Source organism: Sapajus apella, unplaced genomic scaffold (genome assembly GCF_009761245.1).
Source record: "Sapajus apella isolate SASKATOON/1434 unplaced genomic scaffold, GSC_monkey_1.0 scaffold44, whole genome shotgun sequence".
NCBI lineage: Eukaryota > Metazoa > Chordata > Mammalia > Primates > Cebidae > Sapajus > Sapajus apella.
In genome coordinates this window covers 18,943,134-18,961,447 of record NW_022436984.1, presented here as the reverse complement: position 1 = coordinate 18,961,447, position 18,314 = coordinate 18,943,134, and the positions used below count along the sequence as shown (strand labels likewise).

At 34.4% G+C, this 18,314-nt stretch overlaps 1 protein-coding gene across 1 annotated transcript in view; it reads left to right on the top strand.

The window, feature by feature from the left end:
• Positions 1–18,314, top strand: part of SRBD1 (S1 RNA binding domain 1) — a 222,713-nt gene that overhangs the window by 53,662 nt on the left and 150,737 nt on the right. The window contains exons 11-14 of the mRNA XM_032239455.1: positions 784–891; positions 3,323–3,480; positions 6,986–7,076; positions 7,753–7,860. Coding sequence (XP_032095346.1) covers positions 784–891; positions 3,323–3,480; positions 6,986–7,076; positions 7,753–7,860 — 465 coding nt within the window. The remainder of the gene's footprint in view (positions 1–783; positions 892–3,322; positions 3,481–6,985; positions 7,077–7,752; positions 7,861–18,314) is intronic.

Here is an 18,314-nt window from a genome sequence, read left to right as displayed (position 1 = left end):
ATTCAAAAATGGCAAGAGGCAAGGGTTAAAACAGTCTTTCTGCTTTGCTCAGTCTACTTTAAGTCTCAGAAAGAGATAAAGAAAGGGGGGAAAGAAGGATACCGTGCTTGTCTTAGCTTGGCCTACCATAGCAAAATACCACAGACTTTGTGGCTTTTACAAGAGAAGTTTATTTTCTCATAGTTCTGGAGGCTGAGAAGTCCAAGGTCAAAATGCCAGCTAATTCATTTCCTGGTGAGGGCTCTCTTCCTGGCTTGTAGACAGCTGCAGTCTTCCTATGCCCTCACATGGTGGTGAAAGAGAGAGAAAGAGCAAACTCTCTGTTTATCAGGGCACTAATTCCATCATGAGAGTCCCATGCTTATGACTTAATCTAAACCTAATTATCCCCCAAAGGTCCCATCTTCAAATACCATCACCTCAAGGGTCAGGGCCTCAAGGTATGGAATTTGGGGAGGGACACAATTCAGTCTATAGCAGTGCTATAATAATTTTTTGGTGACTTTCTTGTATCTTAAGATTTTGGCCATTATTAATAATGCTTTGGAGACTCTTCACGGAAGAGGAAATTTTTTCCTTGTTTTGTATCTGACCATAGATTTTTACCAGGATTTTAAAAATAAAAACTCCAAATGTCATAATAATTTCCAGATACCACAGCCTTTTCTCACAGATTATGTTACTTTGGCTTCCATAAAGTTTTTCTCCCCTTCTGTATTCCACCCTCCTTTTCTGGCCTTATTTATTGTATCAGTTTTAGTATGGGCTTTTCTTCTTTTGCAGGTGGAGACCACGTAGCTTTGCAAGGCCAGAGTTAATGAAGATCTTACATAATTCACTGGATGATTCCTTTAAACGCCTTATTTATCCTCTCCTCTGTAGAGAATTCAGGTATATATCTTGTCTTATTTAATTTTGTGTACTGCTTATTATTATATATGGTAGCATGTAGCAAATATTTGTTGATTAATTAACCAATCATAACCAATCAAAAGAATTTAGTTAGCATCACAAAGTGTTAAAGTTAAGGCTTGATTTCAATCTGTAGATGCATTCACATGCGTAGATCATAAAAGTAGTTCTTAATTATGAAATGTTTTTCAAATCTTGGCCACTTAATGTGCACCACTTCAAGTTCTGCAATGCTAGTCTTGCACTTTGACAACCAAGCTAAACAAGTGGTTTTATTGATTAGAAATCTGGCTTGGAAGAAGCAAACTGAGAAGTTAATGGAGAAGTTAGTTAGTCAGAGGCAGTTTTTAGAGGTAAGAGAGCCAAAGAAAGCATAAGGAATTTAGTAGGGTACATGATGAATCAATTACCTTGAAGATAGGGAGCTAATGTATGTTTTTAACTCCAAATGGGAGTTGTTTGGATGAAAAATTATCAGTAATAATAAATAAATATTAGGAGATTATTAAAATGACAATGTGAGTGGACTAATAAGAGGACAAAGAGTAATAAAGATGAAAACTGCAAAAGAGATGAGGTGGAATTGTTTTCAGAACAGAAGATGGAAAGAAGAGAAATGTAGGGAGGCAGAACTCCTCTCTCTTGCTTCTCTGAAACCCTTGTTTTTGTACCCAATCTTTAGAAACTAGACATTCCCTAATACATTCTTTCTAAAGTATTATAGATTCTCTTTATTCTCATTTATTTGTAGGCTTCAGCAAGGGCTATCTGAGAACTGTAGTTTTGTAGCCATCTCTTCAACCTCTCTAGAATTTTTAGCAGCCTTTGTAAGGTTTGTTTTTCATTTGCTGCACTTCACCATTGTGTTAAGATGGGTTCATAGCAGGGAGTGAGCAGGTACTATTAAAAAAGACACATATTTCTGTTGTCTGATTTATTTTTACCAAGTCATTTAATCTCTTATTTCATCCATTTTAGACGTAGCCTAAAAATATTGTTTGTTTTAGAATTCTATTTCATTTCAAGCTGTCTTACATCTTTTGCTTTTGAGAGGTAGGGCATGCACTTTAAAAATCAGGAATTTGGATATTCCTGAAGGAAAAATTATCTTATTTAAAATTTCAATGTCTTTTTATTTTTCTTTTTATTGTTTTCTCATGTTGCTTATGTCTAGTGAGACTTTTGACATGTTTCACATATATTTTTGATTTGAGTAGGTTTACTGCATGTGGAACAATTTCATTGAGGTTTAATGTAAACAGTTTGATATGGGATCATTTAATGTATAAACCTTTTCTGAATTCCATTAGCTGTAGATAAACAAGAGTACTTTCCCTCTTTTTTTCTAAAATGCCTGTGGTAAAATAATGTAACTTATTTCAGTTTATAAGTTAGTTTGCAGGTGTTATCTACAGATATGCTTCCTGATAGGAATACTTACCAGAAAAGCAATTGAAGAGGAGGAAACTCCCATTTAGTTTGTTTTTTAGACTATTTTATTTTGCAGTCACTTAATTTAGTTCACTGTATACTATGCATAGCCTACTTCTGCATGTCTTATTCTTGTGACTGTCATGATCATTCATCCATGTGTCATTTTTCACATCTACCTCTGTCATCAATTCTACATTGTCAGTTACAAAGTGCTATCTATTTTGCCATCTTTTATTATATCTTGAATTTTTCCTGCTCTTTATCTCCTTGGTGACTGTCTTAATTCAGGACATCATCATTTTTTGTCTAGATTACTGAACTAGCATCATAGAAGATCTTGTTATTCTGTCTTGTCTTTTCCGATACATATTACAAATCGCCATTTCAAAATTCTCATCTCATGATTTCATGCTTGTATACTTCTTTCAGCTGATCTTGTCTCCAGGATAGAATCCAAGCTCTTTAGAAGAACATGCATGACCCTTTGTGGTCTTTTTTTTTTCTTGCCTCTCCTTACGTCTCACTGTTCTTTTTATGTTAGCATATGACATTACTTGCTTTTCCTATAATGAGTCATGGTCCTTTACATATGCTGTTTCCATTGTCTGGGGTGTTTCTCCCTGACTTTCATTTACTGTCCTTACTTTTGTTTGCATCTCATGTGACATTCAAATGTGCGTATACTCTCTCACATATACACATATTTATACATAGGCTTTTATATACAGTAGAGAGCAGATCGAGAGGGAATGTAGGTATGATAAACTTATAAGACTTGCTTCAGAATTGCTTGTGGTATCATATACTACTGTGATTAGTGAAAATAGATTCAATATAATTTTTGTGTATTTTTCTCTTAAGTTATATTGTTATAAATTCTCCTTTGAAAAATAATTATGCAAAATGAATTCTGCTCCTTTTCTGGCAAGAAAATTTGAGTGAATGAAAAACTTCTTCTTTTCTTTTATTTCTAAAGAGCCAAACTAACATCAGATGCAGAGAAGGAATCAGTAATGATGTTTGGACGGAATCTTCGTCAGCTCCTTTTAACAAGCCCTGTTCCAGGGCGCACCTTAATGGGAGTGGATCCTGGTTATAAACATGGTTGCAAATTAGCTATAATTTCTCCTACCAGTAAGTTGTCTTGCAATTTTTCATATAAAAGTTGTTTAGTTGGTTATAAGTTTCACTTCATACATTTCATGAGGGTTTGGAAATAATGTTAATTTTTAAGGCCTAGAAAGTAGTTTTCTCACATACAAGTGTATTAGGAACCAGGTAGTCAAACTTCATTTTTGTCTCATTTGTGATAAAACCCCTCAATATATGACTATCATTTATACCCTTCCTATGTCTCGATAGAGATATTGAGGACTAATTAGGCTCAGACTTGAACTCTAGTAATTCCCCATCAGATTCTATTATTGTGATGCATTTATGTGTGATGTACTTTCATTCTGTATATATTTTAAATACCAAAATATGTTTTTATTGATTTGCCCAGTCGGTATTTTTTTTCCTGTTTACTTATATTTACACTGGTATTCTTCATTTTTTTTGCATTTCCGTGTTTCCATTTGAGATCATTTTCTTTCTGCCCGAAGAACTCTGTGCTATTACTTTTAATGAGTCAGCTGGCGACACGTTGTCTTAGTTTCAGTTTGTCTGAAAACATCTCTGTTTTGCCTTCATTTTTGAAGAACATTTTTTGCTGGGTGTAGAATTTAAGATTAACAGTTACTTTCAGTACTTTAAAGATTTTAAAGATGTCAGTTTTATTGGGTTTTTTTTTTTTTGGCTACTATAATTTTTGTTGAGAAATCAGCCAAAACTGTTATTATTGTTCCTTTGAAGGTAATATGTCTTTTTCCTCTGGCTGCTAAGATTTTCTCTTTGTGGTTTTCAGTTTTCTTATGATGTGCTTCAGTGTGTGTATATGTGTGGGTTTTCTTGTCTTTTCTAGTTTGCGTGAATTCCACTTAGAGTTTGTGGAGCTTCTAGCATGTTTCTGGAACTCCAGTTAATGCATATTATACCATTAGGTTTCTCCTCTCCTAGTTCCCATTCTTTTGTTTATATTCTGTTGATCATTTAAGTTAATTAATCCTCTCTTCTGCTATGTTTGTTACTAAAACCATCTACTGAGTTCTTTAAGTCATTGGTTTTTCAGTTTTAGAATTTCCATTCGATACTTTAAAAAATAGGCTATAGTGCCTTATGAACTTCCTTATTTCTAATTTTTAAAAAAAATCTTTTAACATCTTGTTTTATTTTCTATTTCTATGGCATTTACTATTTTAATTTTTTTTAGTTTAGAAAAAAATTTCTGAAATACATTTTTCTTTTTTATCTAATTCGTTCCCAATTTAGCTCATTAATTTTTAAGATTTTCTAATATTGACTTATTCTTTCATTTATTTATTTTATTTTTCCTGAGTAATGGTCTTGCTCTGTTACGTGGGCTGGAGTGCAGTGGCACAATCTCAGCTCACCACAACCTCAGCTTCCTGTGCTCTAGCCACCCTCCCACCTCAACCTCCCCAGTACCTGGGACCACAGGCATGCACCACCATGCTTGGCTATTTTTTTGTATTTTTAGTAGAGGCAGTGTTTCGTCATGTTGCCCAGGATGATCTTGAAATCCTGAGCTTAAGCTGTCCGCCTGGCTTTCCAGAGTGCTGGGGTTACAGGCATTAGCTAGACTTATGTTACTCTTATTTTCTGTAATGTTTCTTTTTAAGAAGCTTGTTCTTGTACATTAGGCACATCTTTCTATAAGGACATTATATTAGTTCTTTTAAGTTTTTTTGTTTAAAAAATAATCATTCTATATAGAATTTGACTATCATGCATTTCTTTTGCTTAGTTTTACATATATTAGCTTGCTGGAACTTTTAGTGGAGGCTGAGTCAGGCAAGGTGTTCTCACTGTATATCTCTAGAACTTTCTCTTCTGTTTTTTTCCAAATCATTAAAAGAAAAAACTGTGTGGATTGAGAGATAGTTTATACTTTCTGGAATCTGCTTCTCTGTTGCTTTCCCTTATTTCATCTGGGCTTTCTTTTTCCTTTGCTCTTACTATTTTTACTTTGCTCAATTTGGATGTGATTACCAATTGTTTCTCCTCAGTGTGGGATTTTTGTCATGAAAGGGATATTCTACTAGTTTCAAGAGTTATTAGGGATCAGTGTTTTCCAGTCCTTTCAGAACTACTTGGGCACCCTTTGCACTGAATCTCTCCCAGTTTCAGCCCCCGTTCTCTAACTGACTGTTGTGATTTCCAGGGAAGTAGCCTTTGATATTTTTGGGATTCCTGTGTTCTCAATTCCATCCATAGTTTCTTTCTGCTTCCTCCCATGCAGATGCTGATGCAGTGGTGTCTTGTCAGCACATTGCTCCCACCTGCTTTGTTTTTTGGGTTTTGTGGTGATATTTTTTCTGTGTTCTAGATACAGTCATGACTTTTTGTTTTTGTTATCCTAGTTGTCTTTTTATGCTGTTCATTTTACAATACGAAGGAAATATATTTTATCAATTTTATTGCATCTGTTAAAATATCATATAGCTTTTATCCTTTACTATGTTGCTGTGATGAATTATGTTATTAGTTTTTTTTTAAATGTCAAGTCACACTTTCCTTAGATTAATGGAACTTGGTTGTGATACCTTCTTTTGGATATGTTGTTAGATCAGTTTTCAGTTATTGTATTGCCTGTGGGATTGTTCTTTTAACAATGTCACATAGATAGATGTATATTCTTAGGCTGTTTTGGTAAGATATTTCTAATTATCTATTTATATAATTTAATATAAAGTTGTTTATAAAAGTCTTTCTGTGTCTTTTAAATCGGTGCTCAATCTCTAGTTATATATTCTTTTTATTCCTAGGATAATTACTGTATTTATATCTCCTTTCTTTTTCTTGATTGGTATTGCTAAAGGTATGTGTTTCTTTTAAGTGATTTGAAACTAGACTTTGTTGATCTTTTCTGTTGTATTTTTTTCTATTAATTTTTGCTTTCAACTTCCACATTTTCTATCTTCTGTTTTCCTTGGGATTATTTTGTTCCTTTCCTAACTTCCTAAGTTTGTTTCTGATCTCATTTTTATTCTTTAGGTAGTTATCCTCAAATTTTAAAAAATACTTTTGATCAAAATAATTTTAGTGATTTTAAATTTAATTGTTAAAAATAAGTATTTTCAATAAAAATATTTTTCTGTACAATGCAATATGGAAAAACTCATAAGTCTTAAATATGCACAAGATAAAGTCATGTATCTACAATCCAAAAAAAGAAATACAATAGTATCATAACAGTGTCCGATACATGCTAACTATTCAGTTAATGTTCGCTTTTACTATTATTTATGATAAATGTTAGTGAAAACCATTTTTCTTTTAGATGTCCTAGCATATTCTCCAGTTAATAGTAGTTTTGTATAGCAAACAGAATCCTGTGACACTGGAAGGAGCAATACTTCAGAGTGATTAGGAAGAATCTGATTTAGTGAATATGAATAATTCAGACTTCATTTTAAAAAACAAGCCAGTCTTTTTCTGTTACAACTTGCTTAATCAAATCATTGATGTGTTTCACTTTAGAATTTCTTGCACAATGGCTTATTTTCATTTTTTAAAGGTCAGATACTTCATACTGATGTGGTTTACCTGCATTGTGGACAAGGCTTCCGAGAGGCAGAGAAAATAAAGAGGCTTTTGCTGAATTTCAAGTATGAAAATAAGTAATCTTTTGAATATTTCACTGGCTCAGCCAACTAGAGATACCTTTTAAGCCCCTAATTTGGAGGGAGGGATTAAGGGAAGTGCCTTTGTGAGAGAGAAGGAACCATGTAAAACAGTGCTGGGGCAAATTCCTGAAGAACTCTGAATGTGGAGACTTGAGAAATGCTGCTCCCTTCCTTTACCACCTTCACAAATAAAGGAGGTAATATACAGGCAAATGTGAGCAATTCATTCTTCTGTACCATTTTCTCCCTCCCTCCTTCTCTTCCTTCCGTCTGAGGAATAGATGTGGTTGTAGTTAGAAGCTTCAGAAATTAACAACATATCATATAATTTAATCATAATGTCTTTTTTATGGCTTAGAATGCTCCAGAGTTGACTTACTCATGTCTAATTTTGGTTCCTTCTAAATGTGAAGAAAGGTGACTTTTTTGAGATAGTGTTACAGTAAAATACTTCCCTGCTGCCTACTATACAAAATGCAGGACAATGTCTTTTATTCTGCATAAATCTGTGCTTTCCTTGTGCAACAATGGACAGGTTGCTTTGATATATGAGAGAATAAGAGCATCATATAATAGTCTGTGCATTCTGCACATTTTCTCCAGTTGATTTTAAAGCATACCTTGAAATTCAGCTTGTCATTCTGTTTCTCCCTTGAAGCTGCAGCACAGTAGTGATTGGAAATGGAACTGCCTGCCGGGAGACAGAAGCTTACTTTGCTGACCTGATAATGAAAAATTATTTTGCACCACTGGATGTTGTTTACTGGTAAGGCTGTTATGTATGTCTCTTTTCTTGGAAAAGTATGGGAACTTCTAAAGTTCTTTTTTGATGAATCCTCTCTTCTCTTTTTAAGTTGTACATCTTCTTTGCCCTCCAGGCCACCTCTTGCTATTCGTGAGAACTTTGCAGGATAATGTAAAGTGTCTGACTCTTGGAGAAATTTGAGACAGGAATGATTAGAGCAGGACAGAGTCCAGAAACGTCTTACAGAAGCAGCACGTTAGGGCTCAGTTTCATGGGATTTTCTAGGCTATACATTGTGTGAGTGCTCTAGTTAACTATTTAGTAGTAAGTAGAATGATGTACCAGGCTAGGAGCTAACAGACTGTGAATAACTTAGCTTTATTCTCCCAAATTTTAAAGCCTATGAATCATTACCTTTCAGAACTGAGAGCCAAGGTAAATATTATGAATTAAAAAGTATTTCCAGTATTCTTCCCTCATTTATCCCTTGGTCACAAACTTATTTCATATAGGCATACAGATAACTTGTGAATAACTTTGGATTAGAATAACTCATTTTCTCTGGTCTTGCCCCTGCATCTGTAGTAGTTCTACTTTCTTTCACCATTGTTTCTCCACTTCTTCTTTGGATCTTAATAGTCATGTCTACCTTTTCCAAAGTACAGTAGAACATTAAGTCCTAAAGGATTTAATTCTAGGAGAGAGGAGAGTTATAATGGGTGATAATTATCAGAAAGTGCTCAAGAACTATCTCCTACTGCTAATGAGACAACTAATAACTAAAAGAATAGTCGACTGATTAGTAGGTGACTGAAAGCATCAATAAAGTAACAGAAAGTAAAACCTAACACAGGAAGAATTCGAGAATTTATGTAGGTAGGCCAGAAGGGAAGGGCCAGGCAGTTAGTGGAGTCAAGATTGCCAAGAGTACAGTCAGAGTCAGAAAAACAAACTCAGGGAAATAAGGGGAGTAGGAGAAGGTCAGGAACAAACTATAGGTGCTATAGGATTATGATTTAAGAATGAAACAGATTGAAACGTCTACTGCAGAATTTTTCCCTCTTTCTCTTGTTGTAATTTAAGTTGGCCTGGGAAATACTGTGGATCTTCCCTATTCTGGGAACTGCAAATGTGCACCCAGTCCTTTTGGGAAACTAATACAAGCACCTGATGTAGCTGTGATTTCAGTTTGTTTCAGGTACCTGCTCTGATTTCTTTTTAACTTGTTTGCATTAATTTGATGTAAATATCTTGGGTACATTTGTAGTGGTTGTAAGTACAACTTTCCACATAATAAAATATATTAAGTAGTGAAGATCTTATTTGCATTTGCTTATGGAATATCCCTTTACTGAACTTTAGATAGTATGTAGTATTAGAAAGGAAAGGATGAATTGTGGGGTCAGACAGATCGGGGTTAATCTTTTGTTTTCATCATTTACTAGTTATGCAAGTTTTGAAGAATATCTTAGCCTTTCTTAGCTTCACTTTTCTTCGTTTTTAACATGGAGAAAAGAATACCTACCTTATAGGTTTTTTTTAACAGTATTAAATCTGAGAGAAGTTATGACAGAACACTAAGGCTTTAATAAAAAGTATGATATTTTTGTTTATGAGTGTGTTTTATTTGTTTATATACATACCTACTATACGTATAATTTGTATGTATTTAAAAGTGCTATGAAATTAGAGGTAGTATTTTCTTATGCAAATTAATAAACCCACATAAAGTTCATTTTCACCTTGATGCAATAGGGATGATAGTAAAATCTATCACTTTAGATAGTACTAATATCTGTTGCACTTTTGTAAAATAATAAATCTGTGTATCGTGGTATCATGAGATGTTCAATCTTATTAATGGATATTGATTAGATGCCATTTTAGTTGAGCCTTACCATAGGTACTGTGGTGTGATGGGAAGTATGTGGCCTATAGAGATGGACCTATGTTCAAGCCTGCCATCTACTGCCTCTGATTAGCCATTCATTTTTAATCCTCTTTTAGTTTTAGCATCTTCATCTGTGGAAATGTTACTTACCTGTTAGCATCATTGACCACTGTCAAGATTTAAAATGGAATGTGTTATGTATCTTCTATTTTTAAGGCTATTTGTAGTGAATATGTTAATCTTTGAGATGATCCAACTCTGAGCTGGAGCTCCTATTAGACATAACTTAGTGTTTGGGGGAGGGAATCTGGTTGTTTTGTATTAGTTGTGATTGTGATAAATAATTTCAAAATAAGCTTCAGTTGTCCAAGAGAACTTACTCTTTAAATTTTAATTCTTCTACTCCCACCTTTCTGCTTATAAATTTTTTTACTTCTGGGGTGAATCATTGGTGAAACCATTCATAAACAAGATGGCTGTCACCCAGGCTTTCTGATTATGTTGTCAGAACGTGGGCAGATATGTTTTGTGTTTGATCTTGAGAGCTCTGTACCCTATGCCCAGTTTTATCCTCTACACTGCTGTGTTGCTACATGGTACCAGAGTTCATCTGTTATTCCATGTTTTATTCTTTGGTACCTTCTTTGCACTTTTATGAATGTAGTCTCTATTGGGCATTTTCTTTCAGAAGCGCCCTGTTTCATTGCAATGAAAGATTTGCTTTGGATGGTAGTCTTTCTCCTATAATCTGCTTTCTCCTTTCTGCTGTAATTATGTGGGGTTGTAAAGTCTGCTCGTATGGTGAAGTATAGTAGTTGTTTTCTATAGTTGAATCATTTTTGCCGTTCTGATTTAACTCTACTTATAGTGTATTAGTCTTTTAATGTACTTTTTGCATTTGTTTCACAGTATTATGTGCTTTTGAAGTTTTTAAGTGATGCAAATATCTAATTGGAATTTATAGCAAGTGCTTTAGAAAAATCAGCTGTTTAATTTCATTTTATTATCATTTTGCCAATTCGAAGTGCCTATTTGAGAAAACCATGTTTTCTTATCCAACACTTTGAAGTTACATTGAAATTGAAATCTCCAGGCTTTTTCTGGCAGTCATTTTTAATACCTTCTGAATAGATAATCTGATAGGTATTTCTATAGTTTTGTCAGCCACTCATCCTGAAAAACCTTTTCCAGCCATATTTACCAGCACATTCCTTCTTATCTGTCCTTTCCAACACTTTTGGCCTTGACAAGCTGCCATAGGTTAACAAACGCCATGGCATATATCCTACTTCATAAACCCCATTCAACTTGACCCATTTATTTATCTCTTCTCTCATTCATTTCTCTCCCTACCCTTAAAATGCCTTATGAATCATGATACTTATATATATTATGGGGGAAGTCATCCAAAGCTTCAAATTCTAATTACGAAAGGAGCAAAAAGTTAAACTGGAGTTAAGTTGTGGATTATAACCATGCTAAGTCTCAGTTATCACATATATTAAAAGTTGAAAATGCTCATGAAAAATTCTGCAGTTTTATGGATCATTTGTTTAAAGTATATGCTAGAATGGTTTGCAGTTTTCAATCTTTTGACATATAGTAGGCACTCATTTTATTTTTTGAATATCTGAATATTTGCTTTCATACATATTAAATTACCACACTTAATTTCTAATTGTTTACCCTTATTTTCTGTTTTGTGCAGCAGTGGTTTAGAAACTGTAGCTCATTGAGAGATATTTGTGTTTATATTAAATTTATCCAATTTCTTCTTCATTGAAACCTTAAGCCGGGATCCTTGTTTTATTTATCTCTGCCCACTTCGCATTAAGCACATTACTTATAGGTCTATTTTGATAAATATTTGTTAATTTGAATTCTTAAATATTAAGTGTAAAACAATTTTTAATCAGATAAATATTTTCAAGACTGTTAACCAGAATTACTACATGCAAAAATTGTTGAAAAATTTCCCTTTGCTTAATGTTTTAGTAGCTCTGTGACTTACTATTTTCTTTATTTTCTTAATTGACACAAAAACTTGCAATTGCAAATTATAGACTTATATTTTGCCAAAGATAAATGATGATTTTGCAAATTAAAAAATTATATGGTTAGAAATGAATGATTAATGGACAATTAAAGAATGAAATGTAATCTTTAATATTTGTTGTCTTATATTTCAAACTCTGACAAAGATTTATGCTAAACATTGCTAAAAGTGGCAGCATTTTGTGTGTTTTGGAGCATCACAGATACAAGAGACCATTTAAAACCTGGGAGAAGGAAATGGAAAACAACATTTTGTGTTGTTTTGATTATGTGGGATGCAGAGAGGTGGTACAAAGCAAGAGGCACTCCAAGAAAAAAGCATATAAGAAACCCAAAAACTGGCCACAGAGGTTTCTGGCTAGAAAAGTTGACACCCTAAGGATTCCGTAACACTAGTTTCTCCATATCCTCAGTGGAATTATGAAGTTATGATCAGTACTTGGTATAGTCAGTCTTTTAAATTTAGCTGCCCTAGTGGATGTGTAGTGATATCTCACTGTGGTTTTAATCTGTATTTTCCTAGTAATTAGAGCATCTTGATTTGCTTGTTTGCTATCCATATCTCTTCTCTGGTGAAGTATCTGTTCAAATCTTCCTATTTTAAAAAAATGGACTCTTTTCCTTGTGATTATTGAATTTATTCAATATTTTTAATTTATTCTGAATTAAGCCCTTTGTCAGGTATATGTTTTGTAAACATATTTTCCTAGTCTGTGGCTTTTCATTTTTTAAAAACAGCATCTTTTGAATAGCACATATTTTAGTTTTAAGAAATACCAATTTATCAAGTTTTTGGTATAGTTTTTGCTTCTTGTTTTCTATTTGAGAAATTTTGGCAAAACCAGGGTTACTATAATTTTCTTCTGTTTTTTTCTAGAAGTTTTATAGCTTTGACTCATTTAGGTCTATAATTTAATTTTTGGGGAATTGACATCCATTCATTTAATTTTTAATTTCAGTTCTGTTTTTCATTTCTAGAAGTTCTGTGTTTTTCAAATCTTCTTGATGATTCTTCTAGTTTTTTCCTGGCTATATTTTCAAGCCTGTCTTTTTGTAAACCATATTAAATCTCACATTTCACAATCTATGTGATAATTCCAGTATCTAAAATCCTTGCAAGTTTATTTCTGCTATATGCTGTAATTGCTGGTTCTGCTTTGTGATGCTGTGTTTCCTTTTTTGTTCAGTTTTTATGGTAAACTTTTTGTTTTGATGGAACTTTATCTGTGGGAATTCATTTAGGCCTGGATTGATTGTAAGTTGCTTCAAAGAGGATTTGCATTTGCTTCTGCTAGACTCATGTAGATACTACCACTTTGGGATCAATTAAATTAAATTCTCGTCTTGAGTTTTTTTCTAACCACCAAGGTAGTGTGAATTTAGAATGGAGACCAGACAGATAGCTTATGGTTCCATATTCTCAGTTCCCCCCTACATCAGCCTGTGACTGAATTTGAGATAGTCCGTTTTCATTGTGATCTCCTGAGTATAGTGAGTTATGTTTCTGTTTTATTCTTTTACTGAAGGTTTAACTTAACTCTGGAGTCCTGGCTTTATATGTGTGAGAGTAAGTGGGGGATCTTTTATTAACACCTATAGCTTAGGTGGATCCTGCATTTTGTATTTTATCCTTCTGATTCTGTGAAGCTCTATGAGGCCATGAAACTTGAAAATAAAATGTACTTGGTTCAGCAGATGCCCTCAGCTGAAAGTCAACTTCAGAAATCAAGGTTCCCAAATATTTTTTAGTATAAAAATTTCTTTCTTGCCAACTCAGAGATGCATTTAAGAAGATATATTTAGGATTTTTAGTTGTTTTCAGTAAAAGGTGAATCCAGGTAGGTAATCTCTCATATTGGTTTTGTATTTTAAATTTTCTTTAAATTTAAAATTTGGTATTTTCAGACACCAAAGACACACATAAGAAAAAAATAGATAATGATCTTTTTAATCATCTAAATTTATACTTTTGAGTTAAGAATTACTTGTTTCTTTTACTTCTTTCCATGGGATATCTATGCCTGTTGAAACATGTACATGATAGAGACTTAATTCTTTGGTGATATAATATTCTTTTTTTTAAAGCATGCTTAAGAGGGAGATTTTGAAAAATCCAGAAAACTATAAAGAGGTTAATAAAAGTTATTGGTACTTCACTACTCAGAGAATCATATTAATATTTTTGTATATTTTCTTCTAGTTATTTTATTTATGCATCATTTATTCAACAAATATTTATCACCTATAGATATTAAATTGAATGAGATAGACTCAGTAAGGTACAAGAAGGGAACAACTTTTTCTTTACTATCTCCTCTCTTGATTCATCTCGTGTTTGGATGAACTTATGTTCATTCCTGTCTGAAGTAATGGACAGGTCTCATAACCTTTTCAGTCCCTCTTAGTCATTAACATAGTCTGATTTTAGCAATTGAAATATCTTCTTTAGTGCAATAATCAGAGCTCCAAACTTGAGGTAAGTTCAATTCAATGTCAGGCCTCTTTCACTCTGGGAAACACTACTTCAGTATCGGAATTTGTAGTTTAGGTTATGGGGATTTGTAGTTAGTGTCCTTTCTCTTTTTCTCTTTGTTATTCTTATTTTCCCTAATTCACTAGCTGAATTTTCTGGTCCCTCCACATTTGGTCCTTAGAGTTGAGTAGGGAAACAGAGCATGGTCTTAGGAAGTAGCACCAGTTGCATTCCAGGGTAAGGCCCTCTGGGTGGCCCAAATACAATTGCTAATGCTTCCTTTCATGGGATGTTAGGAAGAATTTTTATATTTTTGATTTCTGAGATTTCCCCTACAAGGAAGCTGTGATATAGCATGTGTCTTCTTTGGTTGACTGGTTATGGCTTTCCTTCTCTAGCTCTGGGCTTCTGACCAGCCATTCTCATCTGGGTTACTTTGCTGCTCAGTCTGCTTGGAGAGAATCTGTTGAAAGCCCATGATACACTTTTGCAGGCCCATTTGGCTCATACTCCAAGGGGTATCAACAACTTACCCTTAGCACAGCTGTTTCCCTTTTTAATTTTCTCTCTTTCTCATACACTTGTGTTTACATCTATTTTTCTTGTCCATCCTTGCCTTGTACTTTTCTGTACCCTCAGAGGTAACTCTTGCTTTTCATTTTTCTAAGGCATATTTAGCTCTCCATACTCTGGGAGCATGTGTAAAGCTCACGAAGTGTTCCCAGTACAGCCCCTTTCACTTGGCATGATGGTTAGGATACCCTTCTATGTGAAATGTTGGGAGAGCAGGAAAATGCCATAGCATCCCAATTATCTTCCCAAAGAAATTTTCTCTTGACTCTAACACTTCACTCCCCGACAACACACCCATTTTATAGAACACAGATGGATGATTATTAACGTTGGCAAAACAGGCCTTTGGTGCTTTAGCTAGAACAAAAACATCCCTTTAGTCCTGCAGCCATCATACGGTCAGCAGAGTATCCCTCAGAACCCAGACTATGTGACAGGCACAGTTATTGTGTGCTAGGAATGAGAGCAGTGACAGGCGAAGTCCTTCCCCCTCTTGAAGTTTGCATTCCAGTGGAAAAAATAGACAAAAAGATAAGTGTGTATGTATTTTTATATGTGTCACTTGGTGAAAAATTATATATTGAGAATTAAAAGCAAGAGATAGTGACAAGAAGTACAATTTGTAGATAAGTATAGGTATAACCGATATTCTTGGTATATCAGACAGATTTTAAGAAGCCTCCAATGCTGGAGTAAAGTGTGATGAATTTATGTTCTCTTTTATCCATACTATCCAGATTCATGTTCTCTTTATCCTCATTTTTCTGAGTCATATGAGCCTAATTTTTCATATTGTAATTTGGAAACCATTGGTAAAAGGCGAAGTCCATTTAGTGCGTCTCAACCAGCATTTTAAAAAAGTTAAATAGAAAAGAATAGGAAATAGAGGGCATTTCTTGTAGTAAGCTAACTATTGCCTCATGAATATTTGTTTTGATTACATATATGTGTTGTGTACTGCATTGTGATGTATTTCTTACGATTGATCATAAAAGTTTGAGGAACGTTGCTCTATGAAATTCTAATTTTCAGCCTTCAGAAATACAAAGAGAGAAGATTTGCCCAAGAGAGTGTTTTTTTTTTTTTTTTTGAGACAGAGTTTCGCTCTTGTTACCCAGGCTGGAGTGCAATGGCGCGATCTCGGCTCACCGCAACCTCCGCCTCCTGGGTTCAGGCAATTCTCCTGCCTCAGCCTCCTGAGTAGCTGGGATTACAGACACGCGCCACCATGCCCAGCTAATTTTTTGTATTTTTAGTAGAGACGGGGTTTCACCATGTTGACCAGGATGGTCTCGATATCTTGACCTTGTGATCCACCCGCCTCAGCCTCCCAAAGTGCTGGGATTACAGGCTTGAGCCACCGCGCCTGGCCCAAAAGAGTGTTTAATGAGAAGTTAGAAAGCTTTTGGAAATAGAATTCAGACTACCTTATAAAATTGCAAAAGATCCTTTGAAGGAAAGTAAATAGAGGAATGGTTCTCAGGACACATTGGGATATGTAAGCTGGACTAATGTGCTCTTCCAGTAAAATAATGAGCCGTGATCCTTACAAAATTCCTTGGAAAAAAATTTAAATTAATGGATAGAATTTTCTCAATTTCAATTAAAATTCTTCATGTCAAAGAAAACTTTCCAAATACTTTATTAACACATGTTAAAACTTTATTATAATCTTATTGCTAGGGAAAAGGCTTCTAAGAGGCCAATTCAGAGATGCACTTTTTGTAACAAAATTTTATGGAAAAGAACAAAATTACAGTAGAGAAAATAATATTTGGATGATTGGTTTGCTAGAACAGGTCTTCTACCTGTTAGAGTATGTCAGAAAATTGCTTAAATATTCTATCAAGTATGTTTTTTTCCCCTAGAAGAAAAAGAAGAAAGGAATCTGTCTTGTATTAATTACGTCATTCATACAAGAAAGGTTCTTTGCCAAACCAAGTTTGGAACAATTTTTATTTACATTTATGTATTTTTCTTAATTTTTTGGTGTCTACTAATATCTAGTATCTGATTTAGCTCATATATTTAATTATTTATTACGCAAATATTCTGTTGTGTTCTCAATAGAGCACATTGACATCTAGGGACTGTGCCACCAGAAAAGGAACTAAAAGTAAACTAATTAGTATGTATTGATTGGATACTTGCTGCCAGGTGTGGATTTTACAAAGCCATATACAAAGCTGAAAGAAGTGTAAGCAACAAAGAATGTGTGTCAGAGCAGAGTTACTTATCTGTTAAAAATAGTTCTGGAAGACTAAAACTTAAGAATTGAATCCCACCTTTACCTGCTTCCCCCCAAGTATAGCATCAAAGTCTTGGTTATCTTTGGGTGAAGAGAGTTAGAAAAGGAATCTCATTTCTTGTAGATAATACCATAATCCTAATCAGTGGATAAAAGAGTAGACTTGTTAAACTTCTCTTTTGATTTGTGAGATAGGATGATTTGGGGGCCAGAAAAGATGAATAAGTATCAATAAAAGCACACTAAAATATAATTAACAGAATGGGAAAAAAATTTTGCAGTTTACCCATCTGACAAAGGGCTGATATCCAGAATTTACAAAGAACTAAAACAGATTTACAAGAAAAAAACAAGCCCATTCAAAAGTGGGCAAAGGATATGAACAGATACTTTACAAAAGAAGACATACATGAGGCCAACAAACGTGAAAAAATGCTCATCATCACTGGTCGTCAGAGAAATGCAAATCAAAACTACATTGAGATACCATCTCACGCCAGTTAGAATGGCGATCATTAAAAAATCTAGAGACAACAGATGCTGGAGAGGATGTGGAGAAATAGGAACACTTTTACACTGTTGGTGGGGGTGTAAATTAGTTCAACCATTGTGGAAGACAGTGTGGCGATTCCTCAAGGACCTAGAAATAGAAATTCCATTTGACCCAGCAATCCCATTACTGGGTATATATCCAAAGGATTATAAATCGTTCTACTATAGGGACACGTGTACACGAATGTTCATTGCAGCACTGTTTACAATAGCAAAGACCTGGAACCAACCCAAATGCCCATCGATGTTAGACTGGACAGGGAAAATGTGGCACATATACACCATGGAATATTATGCAGCCATCAAAAACGATGAGTTTGTGTCCTTTGAAGGGACATGGATGAAACTGGAAAGCATCATTCTCAGCAAACTGACAGAAGAGCAGAAGATCAAACACCGAATGTTCTCACTCATAGGCGAGTGTTGAACAATGGGAACACATGGACACAGGGAGAGGAGCACTACACACTGGGGTCAGTTGGGGGGAAATAGGGGAGGGACGGTGGGGGGTGGGGAGCTGGGGAGAGATAGCAAGGGGAGAGATGCCAGATGTAGGTGATGGGGAAGAAGGCAGCAAATCACACTGCCACGTGTGTACCTATGCAACAATCTTGCATGTTCTTCACATGTACCCCAAAACCTAAAATGCAATAAAATAAGTAAATGGAAAAAAAAGGAAAAAA